This window comes from Simochromis diagramma, unplaced genomic scaffold (genome assembly GCF_900408965.1).
Source record: "Simochromis diagramma unplaced genomic scaffold, fSimDia1.1 OVJJ01000216.1, whole genome shotgun sequence".
NCBI classification, from domain to species: domain Eukaryota; kingdom Metazoa; phylum Chordata; class Actinopteri; order Cichliformes; family Cichlidae; genus Simochromis; species Simochromis diagramma.
The window spans coordinates 15582679-15600620 of NW_024386883.1; the positions used below are offsets into that span (position 1 = coordinate 15582679).

At 42.4% G+C, this 17942-nt stretch overlaps 1 protein-coding gene across 1 annotated transcript in view; it reads right to left on the reverse strand.

Moving 5' to 3' along the window:
• Nucleotides 1–17942, reverse strand: part of vps37d (VPS37D subunit of ESCRT-I) — a 53669-nt gene that overhangs the window by 16043 nt on the left and 19684 nt on the right. The window contains exon 3 of the mRNA XM_040032477.1: nt 8081–8163. Within this exon, the coding sequence (XP_039888411.1) occupies nt 8081–8163 (83 nt within the window). The remainder of the gene's footprint in view (nt 1–8080; nt 8164–17942) is intronic.

Below are 17942 nucleotides of genomic sequence, written 5' to 3' on the forward strand. Positions count from 1 at the left end.
GCAGATTTATTCACAAAATCCTTGTCTCGTCTTTAAAAAAACTCCCAAAAAGAAACAAAACTAAATCTGATTAATAATAATAATAATAAATAAAACTGAAAGTACTTTGGAGCAAATTGTGTATTATAATACATTAATATCATTTTAGTAATAAAATAGTATTTTTGAATGATGTGCATCGGGGTTTTCTATGCTTTGTTCATTTTATTTCTTTCTTTTAACTTTTAAGTTTTTTGAGGACTTAAAATAAACCCCTACACTTCTGTGAAGTACTTTGTTAAGAAATGTACGGTGTAAATAAAGTTTATTTTATTATTGCTATTTGACTGGATAAACGTGAAGACAGTAAGGGATTATTTTAATCATTATAATCATAAAATAGCATAGGTTTTGATTTTATTCTAACTTGCCACTTGCCGTCACTGTATTAAAATGTTTTGCTGCTAGAGATGCAGCATTTACTGCTGCAGAAGCCTTCACTTTTAGAGTCTCTGCACAAAATATTTGAAATAGAAGATGTAAAAGCAGAAAGAAACTGAAGCATGGAGGCAACGTTTAAAGAAATATTCCTGTATGAAATATAACTGGGTCATAATTGACCCCCAGTTGGTGATTTGAGTTGCCAGAGCAGCTTGGTCACGTGAGGGTTAAAAAAATGGGTCATAAACACTGTATTTAATTGATTATTTTCACAGTGATTTTCTCAGTGGGTCAGAAGAGTTTGATACACAGGCGCATGAATTTGTGACAGTGAGGGGTTAAATCACAAAAACAGCTGTTAAAGCGGATGTTTATACTCCTGCAGAGTACCCTCCATTAACAGTCACTGTCATGTGACTGGTGGATTTTTGGGTTTATTACGTTTCCTCCCGCTGTGTCTTCCCCCCACCGCGACTTGTGAGAGGTTCTCCATCTGGCGTGGACACCGTGAAACAAACAGAGCCCCGGTCCCCGAGAATACATTGGCCTTTCTGACAATAAACAACAGCTGCTACAGGCAGAGTGCTTTTAATTTCATCCGGAGTGAGCAAACTATACGTGACATTTTAGTTTAATGTTCATACTGAGCAGCACACGTCCAGAAACCAAAGTCAGGACAGGAAGAAGAGCCACGACTTTGACTAACACGCAAGTCAAACATCACATATGAGCTGCATACTTATCTATAATAACGCCTGGCATCTTTCCTGGTGTTCCCAGTTTCTTAGCCGTTGAACACTAACAACAGGTGATTTCTAACCACATGAACAGCCTCCATGGCCACAGCTATATAAAATCAAGCACCTAGCCTTAAAGATTGCTTCGACAAACATTTGTGAAAGAATGGTTCGCTCTCAGGAGCTCAGTGAATTCAAGCGTGCTATCGTGCTAGGATGCTACCTGTGCGACAAGTCCAGTCATAAAATGTATTCGCTAGTGAATATTCCACAGTCACATGTTAGTGGTTTTATAACAAAGTCAAAGCGATTGGAAATGACAGCAACTCAGCCACGAGGTGGTAGGCCATGTAAAAGTCGGAGAATCAGTGGATGCTCAGGCACATAGCGCACAGAGGTCGCTGACTTTGTGCAGAGCCGTTATCTACAGACCTCCAAACTTCACGAGGCCTTCAGATTAGCTCAAAAACTGAACGTAGAGAGATTCATGGAATGTGTTTCCATGGACGAGCAGCTGCTTCCAAGCCTTACATCGGCAAGAGCAATCCAAAGCATCAGAAGCAGTGGTGTAAAGCACATCGCAACTGGACTCTAGAGCAGCGGAGACGCGTTCTCTGGAAAGACAAATCGTACTTCTCTGTCTGGCAGTCTGATGCACGAGTCTGGGTTTGACGGTTGGGTTTCAGGAGTTGGGCCTGGAACCTTAGATCCAATGAATAGAACTCATGCGTCCAACTTAGTGGGAACAATTTGAGGATGGCCGCTTACTCTTCCCACCTGACTGTGCAGCAATGCACAAAGCAAGGTCCACAAAGACATGGTTGAGGAAGTTTGGTGTGGAACACCTTGACTGGCCTGCACAGAGTCCTGACCTCAACCCAACAGAAACACCTCTAGGACGAATTAGAGGGAAGACTGTGAGCCAGGCCTTCTAGTCCAACATCAGTGTCTGATCTTAGAAATATTCTCAAACACACTCCAAAACCTTGCACAAAGCCTTTCCAGAAGAGTTGAAGCCATCATAGTTGCAGTTGGTCGACATCATAGACGTGCAAAGGCAGACAAGGCTTGTATACATTTTTATGTGAATTCTGTTTAGTCTTCTTTAGAGCACCTGTCGGACCCCCAACATAGCTGAGCCAGCGCTTCTCCCTTTCTTGCTTTTACTTTTCTCATGTGCGACTAACTTGCTGCCGTTTGTTTAATATGAAAGTGACAATCACGTATTCTTAATGGTCTCAGCCCAGCAGTTTGCACCTTCACGAAGGTGCCCCTTGTTTGTGGCACACATTTCAATCCAACATCTGTACCTGTGACAGGAATTATGGTTTGTTTTTTTAAGTACAGATGGTGTGGTAAGACATGGAAACCTACAAACATTTGCCACTAGTAGTCATTGGGCCAATGATAAGGGTTTGCTGGAATTCAAATCCTACGAATTTGCTCACTTTTCTCCTTTTTCCTGTCTAAAATGTTTGCCACACTGAGTTTTAGTTTAATGTAATAACCTTGGTGCCACATCTCCTTACAGAATGCACATTTTTTGGTTGTTATCATGTATTAGTCTTTATAACAGCACAATACTGCTTAGGTAATTTTTATTTCTCATTTGTTTTAGTAAAAAATAATAACCTTGGTCTGTATGACAAAGACTAAACATGACAAGAACCAATGTTTCCCTCTGGGCTTTTGTCTGACAGCTTTTACACTTTGCCAGCAGGCCTTTAGGAAAATGGAGCTGTGAACTAGCGTTGTCAACTTGAAAGAAAAATCCCAAACCAGTGTGCGCTGTGTTCCCTCAGCTCAGCAAGTAAAACAAGGTTAGCTCGGAGGCTGACAGGTGATTTAATCTATGCGAGCGTGGAAGCCAAACACACGTTTGGGTTTTGTTTCCTTCATCAGATATCCATCTTCATGTCGGTACCTGACAAGGAATCTTCCCTATATGGAAGAATGTTTGACTTAAGGCGACAAAATAAGAAGATGATGCTGTGCAGAGTCTTCGAGGGCTGGGATCCGTTTGTCATGGTGGCCAAGAAAAAGAAAAAGCTTTGAGAAGTTTTAAGGCCACAGAGAGACTAATGTGAATTAATCTGAGAGATGATGTTGGGAAACAGCTGTATCTGATGTCAGCTCTCCTGACGAACGACCATGAAAATCAAGATGGCTTCCCACTGAACCGACCGCTCTGTGAGGGCTTAATCTGAAATGAGATCCACACAGATAGCCGTGGAGACATAAAACAGCTTCATGTGTATGGATTCGAGCCCAGTAAACTGTACAGCTTTTATTCAACGCCGACTTGAATATTTTTACAAATTCTTTCACGTGTCGCCCAATAGTTTAAAATCCCGTCAGCAGAAGCTGTTCTGAGGCTGTTTGTAAAGCAGCAGACCGGGATGTTTACCAATGTGTCTGCTCTCAGGTGTGCTTTCTCATTCAGTGAGGCTGCTTGGTTTGTGCTGGGTGTTGCTTAATCAATCAGCGAGCAGCCGATCCAATGACTGAGTCGTGCTGGTATTGATTGCAGCCACACGAGATGGGGGAGGGAGGCGTGCTGGGCGGATCAATCTGAGCCGGGTGCAGAAGTGTGGGTTTGAAGGTGGGGATGAGACTCCCTCAGAGTCCTGATTGAGGCCAGAGGAGCGTGCAGGATTTAAACAAGACCGCTGTGTTATCGTGGCACGTTGTGTATGTGCTGCACACCGCCATGACAAAGATAAATGTCAAAACATCGCTGCTGATGCTTTATTCCAGCAAAGGCCTTCATCCAGTCTACTTATAAGTGTTTTATGTTTACACAGAGCACACTTTGGATACTCCAAGCACTCATAGTTTATACAGGATTGTGCAAATGTTTAGGCGCTACAAGTAAAGTAAGATCTTTATAAGAAAAGACCAATACCAGTCATATAATCAAAGATTTGGTCATTAATTTCACACTAAGTGAAGGGGAAAGGAAAAACAAGCCTCCAACTAAACAGCAACCAGAAGCAATGAAGTTGCTCTGTTTGGTGAAATAAGATGAGAATCCAAATACACTGCTCAAAAAAAATTAAGGAACACTTTGAAAACATCACATCGCAATTAAAAAAATAAAAATCACGCTGATATCTACACTGATACGTACTCGATAATGTATTAGGAAGGAAAGGATGCCATATTGTTTGATGGAAATGAAACATGATTAAAAAGTGTTCCTTTAAGTTTCTTTGAGCAGTGCATATGAAGTTGTTGAAAAGCCTTCCACACTGACAGGAGCCAGCTGACGTGTTTTGGGCATGTCGTACCAAGAGGAAACCCGGGGTAAACCCAGGATAAACTGGAGAGATTATGTCTCTTGGCTGGTTTGGGAATACCTCCGAAGTGCTGGAGGAAGAGGTCTGGGCCTTTCTGCTGGGACTGCTGCCCACACAGCCCAGACCCAGATATGAATCAGAAAACGCACGCATGGCTGGTTTTATGGTGTATTACTGTATTAGAATAAATTTCTATAATGCATGAGATTATCACTGGTATACCAGTGCAGCTGGTAACTCATACCTCAAACTAATCCTTATTTACCTCATACTGTACTTTGATGCAGCTTCTCACTCTTTACCATACTATATTATTCTACGTATTCAAGCTATATCCTCCATCTAAAATGAGCCGCTTTAGCTCTCTTTTCCTCTGCCTCTACGTGAACTGTCTGCCGATTGTCCAGCTATTTCTTCCCCATTCGAATTGTGTGCGTAAAGCAGAAAAAGCCTGTCAGTTTAATTCCAGTTGGGCTTTAAAAAATGACCGATGTGCTGTTGATAAACACTGCCTGTGAAAAATCCTCCACTAATCCACGATGAGCCGGCCAGGCAGGCGAGAGAAGTACGACTCCAAAAATCTACCTAGCACATGCACGGCACTGTCCGCTGTTTAGTAATCATCTTAAATTGGACAGTCATGAAGATGGGATGAGCTGAACGTGCTCACTGGGCTGTGGATATTTGTCATGCCAGTGGATGATGGGAATTACACAGTACAGGCCTACATGCAGGTATTATTTACTACAGTGATGAGCTCATCCTGATCATCCATTCACAGCCTGGTTTATTCCTGCAGAACAAATCAAAGGCACTGGCTAAATTATATTCCAGTGGACAATCAATTACAGACAGTTGTAGCTGTGAAGTGTCCTGAGCTGCTGCGATCCAAAAACCTTGTTGTCAGTCTCATTTCTGCTGCTCATGCAGGCGTGTGTGGTTTGTTTGGATGTGGCGAATCTTTTAAACTAAAGTTTCTACTTACAAATTTTTATCAAGTTTAATTTACAAGACAGCCCATTTCTCCTTTTAAAGTCAACAGGCAGCTGTTTGGGATCACCCCACCAACACAGAGGGAATTCAGAGTTATTTGGAAACTATTTACATTTTAGTGAGTCATAGGATTTGGCCACGCACAGTAAGGAATTAAGTAGGAAGGAGCATCAACTTTTTGGCAATTAAAGAGATTGATCCCTTATGTTTGGAACAGACGTACACTCACTGGTCACTTCATTAGGTACATCTCTTCATTGCTCATGCAAATATCTAATCAGCCAATAACATGGCGACCTGCTGAAGTTTAAACTGAACATCAGAAAGGTTATTGGTGATTGGCTGATTTACTGGGACTTTCTGTGCAGGGAAAGGCAACATGAAGTCATAAACACTTGAGTAACTGCATCTCTGAATGCACAACATGTCAAAACTTGCAGATGGGTTACAGCAGCAGAAGACCACACGAGTGCCACTGCTGTCAGTGAAGAACAGAAAGCTGATGCTGCAGTTCACACAGGCTCACTAGAACTGGAGGAGACAGAACACTGGGGATATTTTATTGACACACGTTCTACCCCTTCAGTATCAGTTGAGCATTGTTTAAAAACCACAGCCTACTCGAGTACTACTGCTGAACACGTCCAACCTTTTATAACCACAGTGTTCCCATCTTCTGATGGCTGCTTCCAGCAGGATAGCATGCCATGTGATAAAGCTCAGATCATCTCACATTGGTTTCTTAAAATCATAATTAGTTGTCTGTACTCAAATGGACTCCACAGTCACAAGAGCTCAATCCAACAGAGCACCTCTGGGATGTAGGGGAACAGGAGATTCACATCATGGATGTGCAGCTGACAAATCTGTACGATGCTATCGTGTCCATGTGGACCAAAATCTGAGAAATGTTACCAGCACCTTGTTGAATCTAAGGCTACGTTCACACTGCAGGTCTTGAAGCTCAATTCCGATTTTTTGATCAAATCCGATTTTTTTTTGTCTGCTTGTTCACACTACAGATAAAATGTGACAGCAAACGCGCTCTAGTGTGAACGCTCAAAGCGGCCCGCGTGCGCAAAAGAAGACGTCACACACAGCGCGCTCTGTTTAGACCCAGACCAAACAATATTGTTTGACTGATGGCCCTTAATATAAAGACTTCGGACTTTACGTTTCCCAATTTTGCTTTAAGTGATTTTGTTATTTACATAATAATGTAAATAACCTAATAATGATCCTTATTGCTGTTTTAGAGAGGAGCGGTGCTTCAAAGGATAGCTGCAGATTTCTGTCAGAATCTGCAGATTATACAGTACAAATAAAATGTTCACGTTTCTCCAACATTGTCTTCCCAACAGTTTCACTGACATCTACACTGGATGGCCAGGAAGCGTTCACGATGTCTTCTCCGGCGCTGATAATTGGCGTCTGTCTCGTGTCAGTGACGTAAAAGACGGATTTAATGCGACTTGACCGTTCAAACAGCAGTCGCTTTCTAAAACATCGGATATGTATCGGATTCAGTACCACATACGAAAGTGACCCAGATCGAATTTGAAAATATCGGATTTGTGCCGTTCACACTGTCATACCATGATCGGATATGGGTCGCATAGGGTCAAAAAAAATTGGATTTGATGCGCTTTCGCCTGCAGTGTGAACGTAGCCTTAATTAAGGCAATTCTGAACACAACACGTTACTATCACATGCTTCTTTTCCACTAGCAGTGTTTGAGTTTTGGATGTTTTCCATTACAATTTAGTGCCACCTCGATGTGGGTGGCCCAAAAGTCCTGTGATGTAATTTTTATGCGACACAAACAACACGACAAGGGTTGACATTGAGGTGATTGGAAAAGATGCTAAAGGTGTACCCAGTAAAGTGGCCAGTGATCATACATGATAGGTTTAGGTGTATATTTGTGATGGACTGAGGTGAGACAGACCTGTACGTCTCCTGCAGACATGTCTGCTCTGTTTTCTTAATCCTTAACTTAAAAAAAAATCTCTGCAAATCTCCAGAAAGGGATCGAGACAACGCCTGTTTTGCAGTGGCATGGACTGCATATTCTAGTCTATGACAGTCAGGTTAGGATAAACAAAAGGGTCGGGAGAAAAGTCTGGAAAGATAAAAACATTTTCTGTCTTTCCTTAATCGCTTTCTGAAGCCTCACATTAATCTTCACATTGATCTATGTTGAGCTAAATTCTGTGTCTTTTCTCATCTAGGATATTGTGCTTCTTCCCTCCTTTCTGCCTGCAGCTAAATGGATTTGAGCCCTGTCTTCAGAATTCAATGGTGCAAGGACACTTGGTAGCTATTGCAGAAAAAGGGCAATTAACAGAGAGGCAGCAGTTTGAATGCAGTGCTGACTAAACACGTGTACGTGGGGGCATCGCTGCTGAGGCTGCTTTGGTGAAGTGGGTAGAGCTCACTGTATGTACAGCATGCCTCGTGGCTTTCGAGATCAGACTGTACAGAAGAGGGTGGGCTGTCAGCTAGACTAAAGGCTTTTGAGAAGCAGCCGCAAGAGTGCTGCCAACGTGATGAAAGACTGTTTGATTCTCTGCAAGAACAAGAGAAACCAGCTCAGTTTTCACAGCTTTTGCGCGTCCGTGTGTTTTTACCTCTGAATGCTCCTCTGCACGTGCCACCTCTTCTTGCAGGAGGTTCTGCGCCGTCTGCAGGCTGTGCTTCTGCACATGAGCCTCTGCAACGACAAAGAGAAACAACATGGATGCATGAAGATTACTTTAAAGGGAGCTGGAAAAGAAGAAAAAAAAAAAAAGATCCAGAAACCAAGAAACCACAGTAGAGAAAATTATTTTCCAAATCACAAAGAGCCTTTAGGGTATGCGCTGACGAGGAGACGCTGGTGATGGGGTGGGCGTTTTCTGGCTAGTAAAAAGGGGAAACAGGGGCTGTAAATATTCTACTTTGAGCTATTTTGGGAAACCGGTTGCAGTTTGGTTTGACCACGAGGTCGGGCTGATCCGGGGGCTCATTCTTGCCAGTCTCTCATTTTCTCATTTGCATTTACTATTGACAAGTACATAAATGATTTAAGTCTCTGTCAATATGATAAAAACAAATGCAGGAAACTCTTAAATAAAAAGACGAAGACAGCAGCTCACAGAATCGTAAGAACTGCATCACAAATAAATGCAAATGCCACCAAAGGATTTAAACCGGCTCACATCAGCATCGCATCTAAGCGAGTAAGCGGCGACGTGATGGCTGACAAGATTATGTTTCGACATTTTAACGTGTCAGCAAACTGTCAGACGCTGATGAATGCTCAACACTCCTTTAATGTTAAAAATCTAATAATAACGCTCTAATTTAATGGTTTGACATCTGGAAAAATCTCAACAATGACGAAGTCAGATGATCGGACAGGTTGTAGGCCTAAATCACTAATATGGACTTCAAGGTGAAGGCGAGTGTCTAATGAACCACAGTGGTGCCACGCTCACGTCGTGCACCCGTTTGAAAGGCAGAGATGGGAAAAGATTACCATGTTTACAACCTTAAAAATGAAAGGAGACAGTGCTGTGATGACACAGCAGCACTGCGCAACAGTCATGCGAGTGAAACTATCACGAACACCAGACTGGTGGGTGGAAGGATGACGTCTGCTTCCTTTTTTCGGACAGAGAGCAAAGAGAGACAAGTTGCTCCTCAAGGGAAAGATTCATTATGCTCGCTGTTCTTCTGTACGGGTTAGGGTCACCTCTGCTGGCACTAGCCATCGGTTTGGTATTGTTCTGGGGGTTCGTCGACCTCTTGGATTTTTGTAACCTGGCACATACTGCCACGGTTCTGGGTCGGGTCGACCCAGCATTCTGTGTTTATTATATTTTGGTTTATTCTTGAATGATCGTTTTGTTACCTTTGTGATTTGTTGGTTATTATTTGAATTCCATGTTTCTGTTTATTCACGTTTAAGGATTTGTTCTTCGGTTGCGTCTCACGTTTAGTTTAGTTCAGGTTCCATGTGTTATATTCTGTCTGTCTCTCAGTGTCGAGTCTGCGTCTTTGTGTAGTGATTTCTTGTTTCCTGTTTTATTGTGAAGGTCTGCGTCTCATGTGAGTGTGTTCAGATTACCTCCCTTGTCTCGTCTCGTTAATTACTCCCAGCTGTGTCCCCCACCTGTGTGTAATCTACCTGTGTTTCTCTGAGTGTATTTAAATCGTGTCTTCTGTCATTATAGTCGCTGGTTCGTCTGTGTTCTCCCTGCTGTCCATCGTCATTCTCTGCTGCTCATCCTCCTTCATGTTCATGTCCTGGTTTGTGTTCACTAGTTTAGTTGTTCTCAGTTTAGATAACCTTCTGTTCCATTTGCCTATTTTTACTTTGTGTTTAATAAACCACCCTCACACCTTTACAAGTGCCTGCGTTCGGATCCTCTATTTCTTCCACGCGGCTCATCTCACTCGCCGTGACACATTGTGCTGCTGCCGCTGAATATACAAAAGGTATGGTTGGTTCAGTTTTTGCTGCCATTTTAATTATTTATCAGCACAGAAGCTCTGATATTTAGATTTAAAGATTATACAGCGGGAAACGTTGCAACAGTTTGAAAACTCCGTAATTCACAATCCAGTGCTGGTATAAATGGTACACAGCTGTGGTGACGTCGCCGTTGACTTCCAAAGACCAGCATGGTGGTTATACTGGAGCCAGTAGTCTGCATATATTCAAGACCAAATGTACAACTGTTACATTTGGTTGGCATTACCAGTTTTTTTTTGTGCACATAAAAAAAACGAATAACAAAGTTATAAAGTTTAACAAAGTGATTAAAAACCAGCGGTGCTTTTTCTGCATTTCCATTTTGGTGTTTTCACCTCACATCGAGTCAGAGGCGGCTCTGAGAGGCTCTCAGAGGCGGCTACCCAACTAATGGGCAAACATCTTGTGACCAACAAGCTACTTGCCAACCAGCACGCCCCCAGGATTCTTCCTTTCTGATTAAAGACTAAGAAACTCGTGAAGAAATCTTTTCCCACTGACAGCAGTCTTTTTCCATCCAGATGACTGGTTCCTTGGTGGCCATTGGAAAAATAAATAAATAAATAAAATAAAAATGCAGCTTTACAGTTTATGACTTGAACAAATGCCATGCTTGTCCACATTACAAACAGGAAACCAGAGAATCAGTACATCATCACAATCACCTTAAACGTTTCTCAGTTTGGAGTTCATAAAGCAGCATCTATTGCTTTGCTGAACTCCCCCAAAGACTCCTTCACTCATTTCTTCTCTCTGTCCCAAAGGTTGACACTAAATCTGGAAAAACGGCTGCAGAATGAAATAAAACTGAAGGAACTGATCTCAGTGAATTTTAGGTGATTTTAAGTGACTTGGATGTAGTTACTCCAGGCTTTTAATGTTTTGCATGAATATTATCACCGTTGTTTCTGGAATAAAAGTCATGATTAAAAATGAATAACTTAGTAAGCAACACTGAAGGTCATAAATTTGATAGTTGCTGTATTTCATTGCCTGTAATTAAGTGGTGTATAGATTTGAATGTGGACATACATCCTACTAATTTATAATATTTATGACTGTACTACTGTCTTTGTTGACCAGGACACTCTTGTAAAACATTCAAGTCTTTTTTCTTGGTTAACAAAAAACCCTACTCATAAATCTCTCAGTGCCCCGACTCTCTCTTTTAATGTCTCTTGTGTTATTGAAGGGCTACACAGTTGTGTGGTTTGTTTGCCTTGAGCTTCCAAAAACTACAACATATTCTGCACAGTGTTGTCCATAAAATCTTCTTATTTCCTCCAGTTTCCAACTTTTGGCTGGCAAAGCTCACATTTTCCTTCTGCGATGGACACTTATGAGCTAAAGTTACTCAGAGGTTAAAAGGAAATGTGCATGCAGACGCTTTAAAACCAGCTACTGGTTACTGATTGTAGTTTGTGCCAAATGATTTCCCCCTGCCTCTGAACAGCAGGGGTTGTGACACAGACGGAGGTAATTCAGGAATTTGGGAGTGTAGCTGCCAAAATCTGCATAAAACGACACTCCTCGCAGTCAAAACTGAACACACAGAACTGATACACTTATTTTTAGATTTGGCGCGACTCTCACTTGCCAGAGGATGTCATTATCTTTGAAGCCGATTGTGAATAAAACTCCTTAAATCTCCTGGAAATCAAAGAAAAAAAACGAGAGGCTCATAACTGTAGCACTTGCCTCAGAATAATCATTTCTCTTTGGCATCAAAGCCGTCTGCATGTCTATGAGCCTAGTGTAAACAAGGACTGCAAACAGCTAATCTGCCGCACTTCTAACGGTGCCAATTTGCCCAAATGAAAACAAAATGAGGTTCAGATCGCATCCCACAGACAAACTCCTCGTTTTATTTGAAGATGCCTTTAGTAATAAACACAAAAATGTCTAAAAACTCTCAAATTAGAGGTTTCCATTTGAGTTTTGATTTAATATAATTTGATTATGTAATTAAAAAAAGAGAAAGTATCCCTAATGGTACACCCAACTGCCGGCCATCATCACAAACGGGTGCAGCGTGCAAACATAAATATGCATGTAGTGCCGCTCTCGCAGCATGTGTTCACCTCCTGGGGATCACAGTCGGTCGTCACTGCGAACACAAACTGACCCAGCTGACTGCAAAGTGTCTTGTCCCTCCGAGAGACGATATGACAGCCACGCTAATCCCCCCCCCCCACACACAAGTCAGACCGGGTTCAGTCGAAACCAAGGGGCAAATAAAGGTCACAGTAATAACTCTGAGCCCCTCGGGAAAATCCTACCCCCCATCTAGTTGTATTGGGGGGGGAGGGAGTAGTAGACAATGCGTTCAAGGCAGTCGCTTCCCCTTCGCTTGCTCTTACTGAATGTCAGCACCCAAGCAGTGAAGTCAGTCACGCATCTTTAAATGCGATAATCATCGTTACTGGGATTCTGAAATGAAAAGCTTCATCAGAGCTAAGCTGGCACTATTAGCTGATTCCAGGTCTAAACACTCCTTGAGTTCCCAAAAGCAAACACATGGCGAGGCACTTCTGATGGTTAGAAATAGTCCAAATGGGCACAGAGAGATGCCATCATATGGCAGGAAGACGACGCCGGAAACTTCAGGCCAAGAGGACGTCTGAGCCAATCGACAATGAGGTTAGTCAGCAACTGTTTTTGCATGTTTTTGGATTATTCACAGTGAAAAGGTCCAGATTCTAAACCTAGTCGGCCCGAGAGCTTGAGTCTTAAACTGTTTGAACATCACCGGAGACACTTGGACCTGAAAACGGGGTCTTTACTCCATCGCTTAACAGACGGATACCACCGTCACCTCCCCATTAATAATCTATCACGCCACGCTACGTTCTAGTGCTCGCAAACATCCGCTCAGGTGTAGTGAAAAGCAGGCATGGCCCTGCAGCTGACCCCACGCTGCAGATGCTGGGAGATGGGGGTGCAATGAGAGGTGACAGCCAAGCAAACAAATGCTCTTAGAGCAGCTGTATGTGGCCTACATTCAGGAGCTGATGAGGGGGGCGGGAGTGGACCTGGAGGCTGCTGTCAGCTGTACTAACGAGTGAATGCTATCGACGATGGAGTCGCATGTCCTGCCTGGGAGCTGATCTGAGACAATGAGGCGCCGAAGCAGTCGCACTGTGACTCTGTTTCCCAAGCCTCCCTTTTTTTTTTCCCCCTCCTGTGGACGCTTCACACTAAAAGCAAACAGAATCAGTCCATCTACTATTCATCTTGTGTGATGCCGCAAACAATTTTCAGTAAAATTAAGTCCCTCCGAAATCGACATCATGCCATCTGTTAGTAGATGTCTCCAAATTTCTTCCAGCTAAAATGGCGATAAGGCAGAGATACGAATCATACCTCTGTCAGTGCACGGCTCAATTATGAAACGCCACTTTGCAGGAATTTCAGTGTCATCTGTGGATGCTGCTTCATCTGAGATAAATCAAACTGCTGAAAGGGACGTTTAGGAGTGCAGGCTGAAAGTGAAAATCATTTTACTCCTACTCCCACTCACAAACCTGAAAGCAATTTAACATGTAAGAGCCCTAGAGGTCAGGCTGGTTAATAGAGCGAAGCGCAGAGGTGAACATCTTCTTCCCAAAGCTAAAAAGAAAAAAGAAAGGAGCAGTATGTTTAACTCAAAAATGATGTCGTTTTAGCTTCTACTCTTCACTCATAACACCGCGTGATGAGCATTTAGAGGAGTACAACTGAAAGCTGAATTCAGGTTACCGTAACATTTTTTGAGAAGTTACCAAGAACTCCCACGATGTCGCTCTCTGTTTCTCCAGGCCCTAACTCTTTTTTACTGTTTCTATAAAAAGTGGAGTTGAATCATTCACACCCAGCTGCCCATAAACAGCAAGACTGTCCTTAACCGCGCTGTCAGGACAATCTATGGGAAAATCCAAGCTGATGGGCTTTTAAGACCCAGCGTGAAGCAAATGCAGATTGCAAATTTGTATCCATTTGCATCGCCTGGCATGGGTTCACCTCAGTACAGATGCTGTATGTAACCATGTGAATACATCAGTGTGTATTTGCTGTGACTGCTCTGCTATAGTAACTCTTAATCCTCTGTCTACTTCTACTTCTCTCATTTCCAGCTCCATATTTTAATTCTTGGATTCTAGTAGATCACGATTCAGAGTTCAAAATAATCCTTGTCTGTCTTATTCCTGGACTTCAGTTCATCCTGTCTGAAACAAGCCGTCTTGTTTGTTTTGGCACAAGAAGCCTGAGGCGCGAGGGGCTGATCCACAGGAAGGAAGCGGAGGTGGAAATACTTAAACGCAGGTGAGTTATGAGGGCGAGGCAGACAATCAAAGGAGGGAGCAGACAAAAGCAGGAAGTAAAAGACTCAAAAGACTTTAAATGATCTCCTTGAAGTTATTCGCGGTCCCTTTGATCAATTTAAAAACCCAACCCTCATTTTTATCACTCTGTGTTTTGATTTCTTTACTTCAACACTGCGACTGTGCTCTACCGAAACTGTCTCTGGAAACGTGAAGCTGCCTTTACCTTTTATACTTCAGCCAATATTTGCAAATTGAATTTCATTTCATTTTTTAATATGTCTGAAGGTGTAATAAGCACTAAATTTTTAAAAAAAATTATTTTAACGTTCAGGCTTTGAAAAGGTTCACTTCTTTTATTTTTTTCCTGCATGCTCAGTGGTAGTTCACACTTTGTGCAGCACACTGTGCTCCATCTGGAATTTAATGTTATGTAAATCAAGTTTTGCTTCCTAATTAGACTAAACACAGCAGAAAGTGAGATAAACCTTTAAACTAAACATTTCTTTCTTAGCAGAGTCTCTAGTTGAACCGTAAACACAGTTCAGCAGGTCACCAAAACATTTTAAATCCTCCTCTGGGAACAGGCGAGTGAACAGAGGGCTGGGCTCACAGATGGACAGATGGACGGACCGGCATGACCTCGCTTTGGCGTTTTGCTGTTAAAGGGTCAGTTCACAAAGATTACACTTCCCCTCTTCTTCAAAGGAAGAAATACACATTCAAGGCAATTTTGGTTTCATTTATTAAGGAGATAGAATTTAAAATTTTTTCCTTGGAGTCATTTTCTGTGGTGTCAGGATTAAACTTCCTTCACTTCCACTGTGTCGGGGAGGCGACTGAAATCTCAGACAGTCTACTTATAGACAAAAAGGAATAAGCACACTTTTCACTAAGGATAAAACTACTTGGTGATTAAAGTTGAAGAAAATTCATTTTCGCCAATGCTGAGTTGTGATTAAGATTTTAAGATTTCAGATTTCATTTATAACATTAGCCTTTAATTTTCCACGTCTCCTTGTGCATTGCGATATTCTGCAGTGAACCGAGGCTAACAGAGCTGAAGTTGGCAGCTTGATGGCTGCAGAGGCCTTGAGGCAGACACTTCATGGCCCAAGTGAACGAAAGCAACAAAGCTGATGTTGGAATTTGTCTCGTTAATGCCATTATGCATAAAAATGATTGAAAAATACGATTATTACATCAAATAATTTCTGAATATGTGTGGGCAAGATAAATACAAACAAGAGCCTTTAAAATAAAGACTGTTGCTTGAGGGTTAATCGCTAACTGAGGACGCAATCAGTCACTAATTAAAATGCCTAAAAATATCTGATTCCAGTTCTAATTTGTTCTTTTTCCGTTAAGCAAGTTAGACGGTTGGAATTTTAAACTGCCGGCCAGACAATGGGAGAAAAAAAATAAATAAAGAAATAAAATTTAAAAAAAAAAGCATTTTTATAGTGAGCTTTGAATCTGGAAAAAATGTTAACGGGCAATTTTAACTGATGTGATTTGGATTTACTTTGAAAGCTGAACAAGACGGTGTAATAGAGCCATGTCTGCTGCTTGTGGCAAAATGGTCCATTTCAAAATTACTAAATCTAAACAAACATGATATTTAAAATATGTTGTGCAGAAACAAAAAAGAAAATTGAAAATATCAATGAAATAAAAGTCTAAAAAAAGCTTAAAAAAAACAACAAAAACATGCACATATTTCATAGAACTTCCATTATCCTGTAAAATAAACTACGGGAAGTTGTAGGAGAGGTGGTTTGATGAATTAATGGTCAAAGATATAAATGACTCCTGGTGGCATGAAGGTTAACATTTAACTGAATCTTCTGTTCTCAGCATCATATTTCATCTCCACACAGTGTTACGGCTCCGTCTGCACACGCAGCACTGAACACGTTTCAAAAAAATCACCGTTTTATTTATTTATATTCGGTCTGGACTGGTCTGCAGTTCAACAGCCAAAACAAATTACCCAGATCGACTCGACTCGCCAGGCACCGATGCCCCTTAAAGCTCCGACTACACGGACGCCCACGGAGTCGGGGCAGGTTCGCAGTCAGCATTAAAATCCTCTACACTGATCTGAGATGATGTGCAGTCAAAACCAGCATCGCGTTGTTATCGGCCTGGTGCTGCGGGAACACTGATCGATGTGACAGTTACCGTGAAGGCAAAGAAACAAGCTCTCAGCAAACAGCTGATGTCAACATGTTAACAGACCCCGCTGAGGCACCGCCGAGCACTGAGGTACATTAAACAGAGTTAAATCTTTCCCGTAAAGTGGAGGAAGAAGCTGAAATCAGTAGGATTAGAGGATTAGTAAGCCAACTTCAAGTTCGACCTTCAGTATAATGAAGGTGGTTAATTTTTCACTGTGTTATCTTATACTGCAGACCTAGCCTGCTAGGAGGACACTTTTAACGAACGCCCGAGGCGAATCAGGAGAGAAGAAGGATAACTGCTGCCCAGGCGAAAACCAGTGATGATCCTTTATGTGTCAGGAGTATGAGAACAACTGAGATACTGTGTCTCTGTGTCTTTCAAACCCCAACACAAGCTACCACCCCTGGGATCGGGTCCCTCGGTGCAAACAGAGCAATACAGTGTACGCTGTTGAGTGTAAGTAGGACTACTGTGAATTATAACAACCTCTGGCTAAGCATCAGGCCAGGACTCTATTTACACCCACAGGCTCTTTACAGTCATTGTGTGCACATCCTGGACAGAAACGCTGGTTTGAGTAGGCAGTCAATGTAGTAACCACTCAACCGCCATTGCCCAAACCTCTGTGAATAGCACTCACAGCCACTGATCAATAGTTGTGACAGTTTCCATATTACCGATCGTGAAACTGACTCATCGCACATGGTTAGTCGGTGGTGCTAGTTTCGGTCGTTCTGCAGCTGTGCCATCTATAAGGTCGCGCTCAGCTGAGACTGAGAAGGTCACACAGATGAGTGATGAAACATTTCTCCAACTGAAAACGTTCAGATTAACAGAATTAAACAGATTAACAGATCTTAAGAGCAGCTATACATCTTTGAAGTCCACGGGCTGGGTGCGTGTATAGTTTGTGAAGTCAATTCTCTGCAGACAAGTGTGCAGTCACAAAAAGCACTGCTGCAGTGCAGGTCCCCGCTGTGATCGGCAGGCAGAAACATCCTTAACGCTGCACATGAAAATGAGAGATCAGTTTTATCTCTCCTCACCTTGAAACTTGTTTTCACTCTCTGAAAGAGACAATCAGACATTTAACCTAGACTTCACACTTCTCTCTGACACTCTTTACGTCTACAGCAGAGTGTGACACAAAAGGATGCCTTCAAGGAGACACCGCAAGTGTGCATCGTTAGCAACACCAGTATGATATAACGCATCGTGGCAACCAAAAGTCAGAAAGTCCCTTCTCTTGCTGCACAAGCACAGTGATCTGTGGTAGGTCCTGGGCTCTGGTACTGTGGGTGCGATTAGCATCTTCTATTTTGGTCGAGGAAGTGCACCGGGGCAAAGTGCAAAAGACCCGTGGGCTCTGAAAGAGCAGTGAGTCAAAAAGCCCACCTGCTCCTCTAACCTACCCATCGGACACATGTAGAGGTGTGTGTGGGGGGCGGGAGTGGACCTGGAGGTGTGTGTGCAGCCGGAAGATCGTGA